The following is a 16,593-nucleotide window of genomic DNA, read 5'->3' on the forward strand; positions in this document are numbered from 1 at the left end:
CACAGTATTATATAAGATATTTAATATCACTTACCAAAAGAATTGGAACATAATTTTCTGTTTACAGTAAATCAGCTACTAGAGATATCGTGTAAGTTCTGTCATCGTATCTCATAAACTCTCAGAAACTCGTTGCATTCAGAGCCATGTTATACAGGTCACATTCATTACCACCAGAGGAACCTTAGCTGTGGCAGGAGATAGACACCATCAAAATAATAAAAAGATACAACAGCTACTCTTAAAATCTGCTTGACATGCTATCCATCAAGATCAATGAGACCATTAAAAATAAAATCCATGCTGAAAATGTATTACAATGTTGCCAGGGTACTCAAATCAATAAATAAAATAAATACAACAAACACATAAATAGGAAGCATACCGTATTTATTAGAGTTTTATCGAGGCCAGAACAGAATCAGATAGTGGTAGAGTTTAAGCATAAGATTAATTTGAAAAATTGATGATATTCCAGACTAACTGTCAGAGTTTTTCTAGATTTTCTTTAAGCACATTTTGCCTTGTCTTTTGCCGTGTTATTGTTATTACTAAGATTCTTATTACCGTCGGATTTACCAGAAATAGGACATAGAGTTCTCAATGTACCGCTGCTACCAAGCTGTCATGATTGCCCAGAAAAATATATCGAAGACACGGCACAACTCTAAATCAGTCATTTTTATGCAGCTGTTTAGGTGAATCTGAAGCTATATAGTGTGCCAAGAATTATACTTGGCAAGAAGTACACTAAAGTTACTACACTATTGTATAAAATATTAATAGCTGTCCACGTAATATATATTTTAATGGTACCCGGAACGTCCTATACCTCCAATGTTAAATGTAAGGAACATTTCCTTATGAACTATTAACACCAGAATGCTTAAACTTTTACAGTATAATATGGATTTTAATTTATTGGTGTTTTTTCGGAAGATATTAATTATTTTGTGACTGAAAATAATTGCACATTTTTGGCATAGTATTTTTGAAATAAAATCTGTTATCTATTATGTATCACAAAAATTCTATGATACAAGGTGTATATTGGCACTGTTTACATTCCTTGAAAATTTTAAGTCTTTATCTCTAATAGTTTAGCAGAAAATGCTCCTTATATGGCAAAAAAGTGAACTTGTGGAAAACTAGTTTCAAAGTTTCACTAACATTTTAGTGGAGTCCAGCACCATAAGAGGGGTTTTCACTGTCACTAGACATCTTCCCATCTAGCCTTCTTTTCACACCTTTCATTCTTTGTCTGGCTTGCCTCTCACACTCCTTTTCTTTCCTTTCAGCATCCCATTTCCTCTCATTGTCTATAGACATCATTGCACTCACCATGTTCCTTCCGGGCATCACATCCAACTTCTGCAGCACATTGCACTTTATAATGTTACCTCTGTTGTACGTAGCAATGGCATCATATACTCCAAAATGAAGAGTATGAATTTCAACAAACACGTTTTTTGGGATTCTGGTCCAAATTACATTATTCACACTCTCATTTTGATTTTGTGTACGTCCATGGAGACATTTCTTCAAAAGTTAAGTTGCAGAAAGATTTCTGAAAATTGGTTTTGTAGCCTTCATGACAGTTTCTGGTAGACTGTGATGATGCTTGTATACACGTTCAGATCCCTGATATTGGTTGTACTTGCACCAGGAATTGGGTCCCTGTGGGCATAGTCCATGTAGTGGTTCCTCGTCAGTCGATAAGGTGTGGTAGTAAAGTCCCATTACAGCCTTTTCCATTGAATCAACACTGTGAGTATTTTGTCTTATTTCCAGTCCATAGTCTCTCTGCAATCTGTTGATTACCTCGTCTGTCAATCTTCTAGCTCCACCCAAAAGTTTTCCATCGCTGAGTACCTGGCCTTTCATTGTGGTCTTCAGTCGACGCAGCCTTGTTCCCACACGTTTCTGAACGTGACCTACGCACTCCTGTTTAGTAATGGTAACATCGTTTCCATAAGGTTTCAGCTCAGATACGGCAGCAAAGGACTTCGAATCACCATCACCCAGAAACTGTAGGTATCTGACCTTGTACCACAGAAGAGAGCGACTGAAAATGTCTTTCACACCGGAAACTTCCATGGCCCCACTAGACCCACTGTAATTCTTTCGACAGTTTTCTGCATGCTCATCCTTCACTCTTTTAGGACACCTACAGTGCTTGGATTTAATTACAACATCTATAACTTTTGTAGTATCAGCACTTGTTGCCGTTATTACCCCATTATGTGAAGTGTGCCCGCGCTTCTGCCACGTACCATCTAGCGCGACAGTCAGGTCCCTAGGATTCTGAACATCTGGAATTTCTTCATTCACCGCCACAGATTCCTCCACTGCTTCTTTCATGGATTCTTGGGCAATATCTTCAACACAGGATCCAACAACCGAGTTAATTTTGAGAATTTCGTTGGTGGTGATGGTAGATTCATTACACCACAAAACATTTACCAGCAGAGTATCCCTTACTGATTGACCTTAGAGCATAGACACATTTAATATTTACACCATACTACTTGCTTTTCTCACTATCCGTTTCACCTTGGCCTATTTCGACATATACTGAGTTCCAAAATGAAACATTGTAATGACAACTAGTACAGTGAAGACAGATTTCTGCTGCAAGTCCTATGTGTCGCTTGACATTTACTGACATACTCAATTTGCAACATTCCTTACACAGTACTGAACTCTCAGTCACCTTTGAGGGCAATGAAATGTTAATTATTTCGTTCACTTTATCCTCACTACACTTCTCCAATAAACTGCAGTATTTTTCAGTTGATCCATGCAGCTTCTTGCTTGTGCTAGAGACAGGAGTAGATTTCACTTCATGAATAACCTCACTATTTTCAGAATCATTACCCAAGGTCGGAGAAATTGTCACAGTTCCACTAGTGTATCTCGGAGGAAGCTTCTTCCTCTTGTGAACTCTGTTACTAAATCGACGCATTATGATAAGTTCCATTTGCGCAATAGAAATACAACACAAATCGTGCAATAATCACCAAATGCTCAATGTAAACAACAGTATCCAAAGACTAAAATACGCAGACAAAACAATTGCCTATCAAATCGTGTTGCCAACATAATATAAAGTCTTTGGAAAGACCGGAAGTTTTGAAAAACGATGTTTTCAGTGAACATGTATCCATGGAAATTCAATGTCGCGACATGCCCTCTACAGCACAGTATTGAAAGTAATATTTTCAATACTTGGAGTTGAGCTACAGGTAAGATTAATATGTCATTTTAAAGAGGAAGATCTGTAGTATTTTATTTCACAATAAACTGAAAACCCAAAATTTCATCATTTTTAGGTTCCTGGCTCCCTTAAGGTAACTTACATTAACACCTAAGAGTGAGGGCATTTCGTTAGTATATGCTGTGCACATTTTTTAAATTATTAACATGATTACGACTGCCGTCCTTTAAGAGCTAATAATTTAAAATTATATTTCTATATGATTAAATCGAACGTCCACTTCCAGTTAACAAGTAAATTTAGAAAATATTCACAATAAATGATATTATTTTTTCCATATTTTTGTGATAAGTTCCTATGGGACCAAACTGCTGAGGTCATCGGTCCCTAGGCTTACACGCAACATAATCAAACCAATTCACGCTAAGGACAACACACACACCCATGCCCGAGGGGGACTTGAACCTCCGACTGGGGTAGCTGCGCGAACCGTTCAAGACGCCTGAGACCGCGCGGCTACCCCGCGTGGCTAATGATTTTGTTCACATACCAATAATAATGGCTTGACATTCGAAAAAGTCAGAATGACTGGAGAAACTTTTGCTGTATAGCCACAAAAATAACAGAAAATCAAGAAATAAAGTTATAAAAAAAATTATGGTACAACTTTCGTTGAATCACTAATATTTTGTTTGCTTTCAAAACTTTACATCACCTATGTTAATGGATTCATTGAATTAATTTCGTTACAAAGTGAATCGAGGGCCAGCATTCCATTAGATGAATATACGATCGTTCACAAAACCATAGTTAAATTCACCTTAGACCTAACCAAGACTATATTGACCACAGTGAGTCCAAGCAAACAAATAATTGTTCTCAGATATTGCAACAACAAACACTTTATTTCTAACACAGGAAATGAGAGTAAGTAACAAGTAGGTGAGACTGGGGCACATTGGCAGTAGAGGCACGATGAGTAGTTGATATTATTTCGTGAAACTGCCGTCAGAACACGCAACCGACCAAGGGCGTTGGTAGCAACAGTACCGTCGTTTTCCCACAAACACGTCGATACAGTTAAATTGTCGAGTGAGGGTAGGCACGCATTTCATGCTTTCTTGTTCGTGAAAGTAAATTTTGCTTACTCAAGCTATTTTGTTGTGTGCTCGAATACAATACTCTTTCTAAACAAATAAGTAGAGCGATCGAAGTCTATAGCTTAAGAATTATTTTAACAGTGTTTACAGAGGTAACGATCTAAACGTTTTCATAAAAGAACTAAAATAATTCCAATATGATAATGGAGCACAGTGGACCACTTAAGTATGGGCACGTGTGTTCATATGGTCAGCCTGCCCCACTCTCTTTATGAAAGTAAGTACTCTTATCTAATACGTATATTTGTAATCAAAGTCTACATCACATAGGATGCAATTTTTACGTAAGAAAATTGTGTCTTGCATTGATTTTTAGCCGGTGGCAAGTATGTGATTTTCATTTTTATTTCTATTTAATTTTTTGTCACCGATTCCCTCTTAGATAACCGATAGACGCGATCCCGATACTGTTGGCTGTGTTTTCATTGTTTAAGTTGTCCCTCCAGTTATTCAAGAACTCAGTGGTAGGCTTATGCTGTCGAAACAATGGCTATTAAGTTGAAAGTCGTGCTACCCAACGCCTGAAAAACGCAACCATTTGAGAAATGGCAACCAAGGAAAACGATAGAAAACTGACGATAAGGAACTTCAGCAATACTGACCGACCCTCCGGTGAAATACGCGTTACAATAAAAACAACAAGCCTTCACAGACAGAAAACACTATAAAGGGAAATATGGGTGTTCTGCATAATAATAAGCTATACTCTAAAAAAGTTCCCCTGATCGTGGAAAATCACACGATAGAACTCAGTAAGCCAGTATATATTCTTAAGAAGGTTCTTTAAGATGAAGAAGATGAGGATGCCCTGTCTCGTAGGTGTCTTAAACCTTTTCCTCGCCGCTATCTAGGGGGTGAAAGGATTCAATGGACAAAATGTAAGCGTTGGTCACAACTGCCATGTGTTAAAAATGACACGAAAGGACTGTTTTTAAATAATGTTGAACTATGAAGATGCTGTTGGACACTCAAACGAAGATTGATAAAATTTCTGGACATACTTTTCCGTCAGACTATTATTATAACAATGAAAACACGATTTATGATTATAGCGTTTGTCATAAAGCTGTAGGAATTTATTTCAAAATAAACTGTGAATATTAAAGTCGATATTTTTTTTCGATTAAATAACCAAAGTCGTAATTAATTAAATGATAAAATCATCTGGGTCAACTTGCCGCACTTGCTGGGCCAAGTTGCCCCATGGGTGAGATAGATTGCCCTAGGTGATATTACTCTACTAAACAGTCGGTGAGACGCCATGATTATTTAGTTGTAAAGATCCCGAAAGAATAAAAGACCAATGGAAACATTTTACATACGATCAGGAAAAAAATCATGGAAAAAGTTTTGCCAACCTGCCCTGGTCTCCACTGCATGTCCATAGGGACGCCATTCTAGGTAAATCTGAAGGACATACAAGATGTAATGTTCCTGAATGACGAGTAGCAAGAAAATTATAGCTCCCCTAAGGTTATTAATTCTTAATTGCGAAAAACAACACTTTTATTATTCTGAGTCTGGTCGGATGAAGGCAATCGCATGACACCAGCATGCGGTATTAAGTTGAAGCAATGTATACTGTCGCAGGAGCACAGTGTCTAACTGATGCCGTTGTCAGGGGAGGCGATGACACTGGTGACTCCTCGCAGTACCACTTCTGTGCAGATGCTCCATTGATGTTGCTGCAGTTGGAACCATAGATGCCACGAGCAGTAGATCCCGCTGTGGCTTTATGAACGGAACTGATCGCTCTGTGTCCTCGTGGCTACTTAACTACACAATCTCGACGGTCTGATACTTGTTCAATAGCTCAGCGAACACGTGATCGGCGGATGCAAAGTCGTGCCGCGAATGTGGCGCCGACAACAGTGGGCGGCTATGCGGGTGCCTCTCATTCCCGTGGAGTCCACTGGATGCTAACTCAGAAGCAGACCACCGTGTTTTGGTCGGCCACTGTGTTGGTATACATGCGCAGCACACCAGACTGTGTTGTACTGCCTGTGGTGGATTTGCAACGCGGCAACCCGCTGGTCTCCGCTGCATTGCACACTACAGTACTCTGCAGCCATCTCAACAGGGCTGCTGAATTCATATTGTATGACTGCACGTTCCGCAGCATTCACTCCATAAATTTCGGGAAAATGTCATATCCAGGTACAGACAATTTTCTAAAATTTAAATTTTCACGCTTTCCTTTCCTTTCCTAGTGCTGAAAAGTTTCTTTTTATCTCATTCTGACTGTTGCAATTGCGTGCACAAAGAAGAGTAGACCTATGTCATAAGCCGAAGACGTTCTTCAGAGTTTACTAAAATTACTCTACCATGTAAAAGTGACTGTAGCCTCACCAAGCCACCAGACGGTCTTTATCTGTCAACGGATAATGGGTAAACTATAGCTGTCTTTAAATTTTGTGGCAGGGAAAGAAGGAATGCCCTTGTGAGAATTGGGGTCAGGTTTTGGCCAGGTTTACTGTAGGCATGTTTATGCTGCACTGGTGAAAGAGAGGAAAAGTGAGCTGGGCTGTTTCTACACTCTTCCCTAAAGATTTGCATCCACATTGACTATAAGACAGCATCCAAGCTTCCGGCGTACCAAGGAAGCTGCACGGCAACTCATTATCATGCTGACAAAGAAATAGACACGAATTATGTATTGACGGCTTAGCCACACTGTTACCATGCCCTAGACGTCTATTTGTGGTTTATTGGAACCTTACAATATTATTGCTAGACATGGGGGATATTTATGTAAGGAATAAGAAATTTGCCACCCAGGCTACTGGACGGCCAAAGCAGGTCCTCTCCTAGCCATTAAATACCTTCTTTCTAGCCGATCGGTGTTGGAGCTGGATTCCTATTCTTCGTTGTGACATCGGGCTTACCTAAAGGCTAATTAAAGCTTTACCCGTACTGTATAATTCTTCACAGCAGGAAAAATCAATATAGGATTTGATGTCCAATGCTGCTAAAAGAACTATAAAAATTCGTTAGGGAAGTTGAGTCATAAGGCTCATTATACATTATTAAATCTCGTTATATATCACCCAGCCGCGCGGGATTAGCCGAGCGGTCTAAGGCGTTGCAGTCGTAGATTGTGCGGCTGGTCCCGGCGGAGGTTCGAGTCCTCTCTCGGGCACGGGTGTGTGTGTTTGTCCTTGGGATAATTTAGGTTTAGTAGTGTGTAAGATTATATGAGTCTGGCGATATACCATCTGACTTTCGGAAAAGCATCATCCACACAATTCCGAAGACGGCAAGAGCTGACAAGTGCGAGAATTATCGCACAATCAGCTTAACAGCTCATGCATCGAAGCTGCAAACAAGAATAATATACAGAAGAATAGAAAAGAAAATTGAGAATGCGCTAGGTGACGATCAGTGTGGCTTTAGGAAAAGTAAAGGGACGAGAGAGGCAATTCTGACGTTACGGCTAATAATGGAAGCAAGGCTAAAGAATAATCAAGACACTTTCATAGGATTTGTCGACCTGGAAAAAGCGTTCGACAATATAAAATGGTGCAAGCTGTTCGAGAGTCTGAAAAAAGTAGGGGTAAGCTAAAGGGAGAGACGGGTCATATACAATATGTACAACAACCAATAGGGAATAATAAGAGTGGACGATCAAGAACGAAGTGCTCGTATTAAGAAGGGTGTAAGACAAGGCTGTAGCCTTTCGCCCCTACTCTTCAATCTGTACATGGAGGAAGCAATGATGGAAATAAAAGAAAAGTTCAGGAGTGGAATTAAAATACAAGGTGAAAGGATACCAATGATACGATTCGCTGATGACATTGCTATCCTGAGTGAAAGTGAAGAAGAATTAAATGATCTGCTGAACGGAATGAACAGTCTAATAAGTACACAGTATGGTTTGAGAGTAAATCGGAGAAAGACGAAGGTAATGAGAAGTAGTAGAAATGAGAACAGCGAGAAACTTAACATCAGGATTGATGGTCACGAAGTCAATGAAGTTAACGAATTCTGCTTCATAGGCAGTAAAATAACCAATGACGGACGGAGCAAGGAGGACATCAAAAGCGGACTCGCTATGGCAAAAAAGGCATTTCTGGCCAAGAGAAGTCTACTAATATCAAATACCGGCCTTAATTTGAGGAAGAAATTTCTGAGGATGTACGTCTGGAGTACAGTATTGTATGGTAGTGAAACATGGACTGTGGGAAAACCGGAACAGAAGAGAATCGAAGCATTTGAGATGTGGTGCTATAGACGAATGCTGAAAATTAGGTGGACTGATAAGGAATGAGGAGGTTCTACGCAGAATCGGAGAGGAAAGGAATATGTGGAAAACACTGATAAGGAGAAGGGACTGGATGATAGGACATCTGCTAAGACATGAGGGAATGACTTCCATGGTACTAGAGGGAGCTGTAGAGGGCAAAAACTGTAGAGGAAGACAGAGATTGGTAAACGTCAAGCAAATAATTGAGGACGTAGGTTGCAAGTGCTACTCTGAGATGAAGAGGTTAGCAGAGGAAAGGAATTCGTGGCGGGCCGCATCAAACCAGTCAGTAGACTGATGACAAAAAAAAAAAAAAAATGTTAGGGACTGATGACCTTAGCAGATAAGTCCCATAAGATTTCACACACAGTTGAGCATATATCACCCAGTTTATTAACTGTTAGTCCACAGCTTATAAATATGGGTAATGTTGGTATACAGCCAATCACGAGAACAGTTATTTATGTCTTTGCTCTACCATAACGCAGAGGCAAAGAAAAAAGATACCTTAGTTCAAGTTTCTTCATTTTTTACCAAACAAAGTGAAATTTTTGCAAATGCCTCTAGGAAACTACAATTACTTCAGATGATGTCCGTTACACTTATGTTTTTCACCAATATAATGTGATGTAATACAATATTAAATAATCGCTCGAGACTGTTACACTTAGTGACGTTCATCACTCCAGCGCAATCTTCTATTAGACCACTGACCCGGCTCTAATAATCGTCGCCTTGTTATAGTGGTCCTCATTCCGAACAGTGATATGATGCAACTCTCTGTGGCAGTCCATCCTGTGGAGACCTCTTCATCGCTACATCACTACCGCAACCTACATCTTTTGAACCTGCTTACTGGATTCAAGCCTTCATTCTCTCTCCACTTTATCATCCCCACCCCAATACGAGGTTGCTGGTTTTACCCCCACAGCATTTATTTTCAGATAGTAAGTAATGCGTGTACTAGTTTTGATTGAAATCGATCGAGGTGTTTAGGAGGAGCTTTTTATCAGGAGCTTTGCCCACATGCGCACGTATCACATATATATGTACACATATTTCTCCTGTATCTCCAGCGAAATTCCCCTGGCAGTTTCGTTTTTATGCAGGTTAAGGATTGTGACATCATATCTCTTGAACTAATGATATAATTTTGAGGGCACTTTCAACGGCATACACACACTGAAAAGCCAAAGAAACTGTTACACCTGCCTAATATTGTGCAGGGCCCCCACGAGCACGCAGAAGAGTCGCAACACAACCTGGCATGAACTCGAGTAATGTCTGAAGTAGTGCTGGAGGGAAGTGACACCATGAATCCTGCAGGGCTGTCCATAAATCTGTAAGAGTACAAGGGGATGAAGATCTCTTCTGAACAGCACATTGCAAGACATTCCTAATATGCCCCATAATGTTCATTTCTAGGGATTTTGGCGGCCAACGGAAGGTTTTAAACTCAGAAGAGTGTTCCTGGAGACATTCTGTAGCAATTCTGGACGTGTGGGGGTGTCTAATTGTCCTGCTGGAATTGCCCAAGTCTGTCGTAATGCACAATGGACATGAACGGATGTAGGTGATCAGATTGGATGCTTACGTACTTGTCACCTATCAGAGTCGTATCTAGACACATCACGAGTCCCATAAAACTCCAACTGCATACAGAGCCTCCCACCAGCTTGAACAGTCCCCTGCTGACATGCAGGGTCCATGCATTCATGAGGTTGTCTCCATACCAGTACAAGTCCAGCTGCACAATCTGAAACGAGGCTCGTCCGACCAGGCAACATGTTTCCAGTCACCAACAGTCCAATGTCGGTGATGACGAGTCCAGGCGAGGCGTAGAGCTTTGTGTCGTGCAGTCATCAAGGGTACACGAGTGGGCCTTCGGCTCTGAAAGCCCATATCGATGATGTTTCGTTGAATGTTCGCTCGCTGACACTTGTTGATGGCCCAGCAATGAAATCTGTATCAATTTACGGAAGGATTGCATTTCTGTCACGTTGAACGATTCTCTGCAGTAGCCGTTGGTCTCGGTCTTGCAGGATCTTTTTCCGGCCGCAGTAATGTCGGAGATTTGATGTTTTACTGGATCCCTGATGTTCACGTTACAGTCGTACGTGAAAATCCCCACTTCATCGCTAGCTCGGAGATACTGTGTGCCATCGCTCGTGCGCCGACTATAACATCATGTTCAGACTCGCTTAAATCTTGATAACCTGCCATTGTAGCAGCAGTAACACATCTAAGGAATGAGTCAGACACCTGTCTTACATAGACGTTGCCGACCGCAGTTCCGTATTCTGCCTGTCTACAAATCTCAGTATTTGAATATACATGCCTATACCAGTTTCTTTGGCACTTCAGTGTAGATACTTCTGCGAAATGTGTTGCAAATAGAGTTAGTAGGAAAGAAATAATAAATGTAAACGTCATGCATAGTGCAGTAGTTTTTCCCGCATCTCAAGAGTTTATGAGGTTATGTCTCCTGAACTATCTGCCCTACAATGATATATTCAGTGGCATATGTGAACAGTGTCTGCCAAGTATGTAGCCTATACAGTTAGCAGTGAAGAAATAATAAATTAAAACGCCATGCCTAATGCATGAACAGCAAAAATGTAGTAAGCAATAATTTTTTTCGTCATTTTGTGGTGGTTTTCCGCGAGAAAAAGTTTCGTAAAGATTTGAAATTTTGTGTGAAGTTTGTTAGAATTCACGAAGTTCTCTCATTCTCAAATACTGGATTAGTAAGTTCTGGATACTGTCGAGGCGTGAGCCTTAATCCATTTTCACCCCCTCCTTCATACCTTTGATAGTAGGTGGTTCTTACCCCCCACAGTGATTCTTTCTAAATAATAAGTGATATGTGTGCCAACTTTGGTTGACATCGCTCTAGAGGTTTGGGAGAAGACGTGGAACTTCTAACAGCAACAAACACGCCACCGCCAACTGTATTTAGCCTATACTCTCCGAGCACCGTTAGGTCTTACCCAGATATGTCGGCAGAACTTACCTCTGACTTTAGCCAGCTTTCAGTGCCTATATTGATTTGAGCATCAGTACTTTGTATTAGCGCTACCTGTGTAGCCACCTCCTGTGTGTAATGGATTCAAAAATGGCTCTGAGCACTATGGGACTTCACTTCTTAGGTCATCAGTCCCCTTGAACTACTTAAACCTAACTAACCTAAGGACATCACACACATCCATGCCCGAGGCATGATTCGAACCTGCCACCGTAGAGGTAGCACGGTTCCAGACTGTAGCGCCTATAACCGCTCGCCCACCCTGGCCGGCTGTATAATGGACTTCTGACCTATTTATCGGAAGTCTGAACTCCACCAGCCTATGGAGCAAGTGGAAGAATCTGCAGCCTACATTGTAACAGAACCATCTGAGGCTCTGACTCAGACCCTGCACTCGGCTATGTAGCACACGTTCGCAGTCGGTCCCGTCGTCTGTGCTGGCAACGGTGAGCTCTGCTTCCATCTCGTAAGCTAGACTGGCAGCCTTTACGACTCGCTCGAAACCAGAGATAACTTCTTCCGATCGAAAGCGACACACATCTTTGGTACGAACGTGAGCCACTACCTGCACTTGGCGTTGCTCACTGTGCTCCTCATGGCGTCGGAAGCCCACATTCCACGTCTGGAATGATTTCAGCCAGTATGAACATGGAGTGCACATTGACTTGCGCTCTATCCTTGGCAGCCGTGTCCCTGAAGGGTCCCATAACGCGTCTACCATAGGAGTTTCCAACTACCAATAATCATATCCTCTATGACTGTCCGGATCTTGCAGGATGAGACGTTTACTCTGAATCAGGGTCAGATTAGATTAGATTTGTACTTAATCCATAGATCATGAATACTACACTTCGTAATGATGTGGAACGTGTCAGGTTATAAAAGGTGTCTATACAAGAGTTAACATTACACAAAATATTACATGACACTTGATATTTTTAATTTTTTTTTTGTGGCGATTGGGGAAATTACCCACTTACTATATCCAAAAATTCATCTAATGAGTTGAAGGAGTTGCCATTCATAAATTCTTTTAATTTCCTTTTAAATGCTGTATGGCTGTCTGTCAGACTTTTGATGCTATTAGGTAAGTGACCAAAGACTTTTGTGGCAGCATAATTTACCCCCTTCTGAGCCAAAGTTAGATTTAACCTCGAGTAGTGAAGATCATCCTTTCTCCTAGTGTTGTAGCCACGTACACTGCTATTACTTTTGAATTCGTTAGGATTGTTAATAACAAATTTCATAAGTGAATATACATATTGTGAGGCTACAGTGAAAATTCCTAGCTCTTTAAATAAGTGTCTACAGGATGATCTTGGATGAGCTCCAGCAATTATTCTGATTACACGCTTTTTTGCAATGAACACTCTTTTACTCAATGATGAGTTACTCCAGAATATGATGCCATACGAAAGCAGAGAATGAAAATAGGCGTGGTAAGCTAATTTACTGAGATGTATATCGCCAAAATTTGCAATGACCCTAATAGCATAAGTAGCTGAACTCAAACGTTTCAGCAGATCTTCAGTGTGTTTTTTCCAGTTCAACCGCTCATCAATGCATACACCTAGAAATTTTGAATATTCTACCTTAGCTACCGATTTATGATAGAAGTCTATATTTATTAATGGTGTCATTCCATTTATTGTGTGGAAATGTATATACTGTGTTTTGTCAAAGTTTAATGAGAGCCCATTTGCAGAGAACCACTTAATGATTTTCTGAAAAAAACATCGTTTACAATTTCACCAGTTAATTCTTGTCTGTTTGGTATGATAGCTATACTTGTATCATCGGCAAAAAGTACCAGCTTTGCATCTTCGTGAATACAGAATGGCAAGTTATTAATATACATTAAGAACAGCAGAGGACCCAAGACCGAACCTTGCGGCACCCCATTCTTGCGACTGCATCTGGCTGCAAGTGTCAGCCACAGACAGCACCTGGAAGCTGTTTGTCAGACTAACAGGGTAGGTATGACCTTCGCCCCTGGGAAGTTTTCTTCAGCCTTCCATGCCCTGAGGCCACCTCCCATTCTACCACGGGTGAGAGGTCAACCTCAATGTAAGGAGTAAGTGGCCTCACCATCGGGGCGGACTGAATGGCGAACTCGTAGAGGTCGTTCTGGACGTCCGCTGGGTCCCCACAGGCGGCCCACATAAGTAATACCTATCCACTACAGCCTCAAGCTGTGTACCTGAAGCCAACACAGCCCGAAGCTGAGAGCGAAGTGTCACATCCGCACACAGCAGTCACAGTCCCTATCCGTGCTAAAGTCCGTGTAAAAGTACACTATACAGACAGGCGTGGGACTGTCGGCAGACGCTGCGGAATTCTACTGTAGACCCCACGAAAACGCAAGAACTGTCTATTAAATTATCCTAACAGAGATTCAAAAACTAAACTACCAAAGCACACAGGTGAGACTAAATAATTCACTCCTTGTTAGGAACCTGTTAAATGTCACCTAATTAGTTACTTTCCGACGCAAACGGTAACGTGAGAACTGTGTCTAATAAAACAGACTGACACGCAGAAATTCAGAATCTTAACTACCAAAGCACACAGATGAAACTACTGTATATAATTCGCTGCTGTTTAGGAACTCGTAAAGTGTTGCTGCTCTGCCTTGGTCGGCGGCTGCTGCCTATCATCTATCATACCTTCTACAGTTTGCCACATGCAAACAACAAACCATTTTCTATTTTCTGTTTTTTGGTCACTTCAGACTAAAATTCGAGTTATGTGTCGTGTTATTTACATCTGATGTTGTAATCTTGTTTCTCGTTATTTTAGGCGTATTAAAAGACTCATTTCTTGTAGTACTACTGCCCTTGACAGTTACACTCGTGTTTAATTGGTTTTATCACAAAACAAAAAGTTTTTGCTGTCAGGTCACGTGTTATTGTACTGTAGGCATTCTATGTTGATTTGTACAGCTGCGTTTTTTTTGGGGGGGGGGGGATAATAGACAAAACTCAGTCAACATAAGACAGAAGATGCTGAAACATATTTGGGGAAACCAAAACTAAATAAACGATTAAGTAGAATTTCTGCCCTTTTTTTCTTAGCAATCACAGAAGTTAAAGCACAACATCCAAAATATTTTGCACAACTTCATAGCGCTTTTGTTTTACATTTTGGTATTTCCATTGCAGTAGGTCTGTTTGTAGATTGTCGTATTTCGTTTGTAGGTCACTGTTGCTATTTGAGTTTACACATCGTCATTTTGTGAGTTGGTGAGTCAAGCTGTGGACGCTAGACAGTGGAACGCCAAGAACAATCAGGACATTAGCGACCTACTTTTCTGTTTAAGTTTAACAGAGGAGTGACAGCAGCGGAGGGAGCCAGAGACATTTGCGTCGTGCATGGGACAATGCCATTGGATAGAAAGCAAATGGTCTTCTCGTTTTAAGGAGGATCGTTTTGATATTAGTTAGTCTCCAAATTCAGGCAGATCTAATCCACGATAATCGACGTCACTGTACCCCAGAACTCGCAGATGTGACGAACTGTGAGTATTTCATCATGGAGAAAAATTTACATGCATTGAGAGAGGTTGAAAATAAGGATGTGTGGGCACTGCATTATCAAAGAAAAAATCATAAAAATCAGCAGGTGGCAATACGCGCATCTCTGCTTGATCGTCACCAATTAGCTCGTGAACAACACCAATCATTCGTATACTGTATTGTTAGTGTGACCACAAATGGTGTCTTTCTGCTAGCATAAGGAAAAGAAAGAATGGTTCAGCCCAAACAAAGCAGCAACTCCGTTAAAAAAAAATAATAAAAAAAAATCTGTACACATACACAAAAGATAAGTGTTTTACATCTGGTGGAACAACGACGCCGGCCGCGGTGGCCGTGCGGTTCTAGGCGCTTCAGTCCGGAACCGCGGGACTGCTACGGTCGCAGGTTCGAATCCTGCCTCGGGCATGGATGTGTGTGATGTCCGTAGGTTAGTTAGGTTTAAGTAGTTCTAAGTTCTAGGGGACTGATGACTTCAGATGTTAAGTCCCGTAGTGCTCAGAGCCATTTGAACCATTTTGTTATGTTTACCTGTTTTGTTTACGTAGCTCACGGAAAAACTCTACGAACGTATCACTACTTTCTGCTCGTATCTCTTCCTACTCATATCTTTCGTCTTCCTCCACAGGTACAAAGAGAACATGAACAGGCTGTCAGAGATATTCCGCGAACATCAGGCGGACTCTTTGGAGCGCGCCGTGTGGTGGGTGGAGTACGTGATACGTCACAAGGGGGCTCCGCACTTACGCAGTGCTGCCCTCGACCTGCACTGGTGGCAGCTGCTGCTGCTCGACGTCATCGCTTTCATCTTGATGTCAACGTGCGCCGTTATGTACGCCGCCTTCTACTTCATACGTCAGATCACTGTTGCGATGAAGGATACTAAGAGAAAAGAGAAGAAACAATTGTGATGCACGACGTCTCTATTTAGCTGTTTAATCACGTTTCTCATACTGAACTGCCTCAAATATTGAAGAGTGAACTCTTCTTTCTAAGCATGAGTCATGCTATAAACATTATGATGTGAATGCACAACACTAGATTGATCCTATTATACTGCACTGTATTGATTGTAAAGAGGAAACAAGTAATTGATTTCCTTATTAGTGTATTTTTTCCTTAAAATAATAATATGTGTCTAGAGTATTCATAAATGCTTCAGCTGTGTTTAGTCCTTTATTTTTAGACCGCTATCGGTTGCATGCCATTAACACGCACATCTGAGAGTGAACATTTAAGTAAAACATTAGAGCTAAAAGGCTTGAAAGTTTGTGCCCAATATTCGTTGCCTGTCAGAATAAAACGCCTCTAAACGCCGGTATGCCATTGAATAAAACAGCCGGATGGATGGATTGACTTCAGTCCCATATGGTGGATGGGGCCGCTTCTATAGACTATTGTGAATAGGGACACGG

At 41.0% G+C, this 16,593-nt stretch overlaps 1 protein-coding gene across 1 annotated transcript in view; it reads left to right on the forward strand.

Moving 5' to 3' along the window:
- The window catches only part of LOC126237288 (UDP-glucosyltransferase 2-like), a 113,170-nt gene extending 96,918 nt beyond the window's left edge, over nt 1–16,252 (forward strand). Inside the window, exon 7 of the mRNA XM_049947234.1 lies at nt 15,807–16,252. Within this exon, the coding sequence (XP_049803191.1) occupies nt 15,807–16,089 (283 nt within the window). The 3' untranslated portion in view covers nt 16,090–16,252. The remainder of the gene's footprint in view (nt 1–15,806) is intronic.
- Nucleotides 16,253–16,593: the final 341 nt, after the last annotated feature.

Source organism: Schistocerca nitens, chromosome 2 (assembly GCF_023898315.1).
Source record: "Schistocerca nitens isolate TAMUIC-IGC-003100 chromosome 2, iqSchNite1.1, whole genome shotgun sequence".
NCBI lineage: Eukaryota > Metazoa > Arthropoda > Insecta > Orthoptera > Acrididae > Schistocerca > Schistocerca nitens.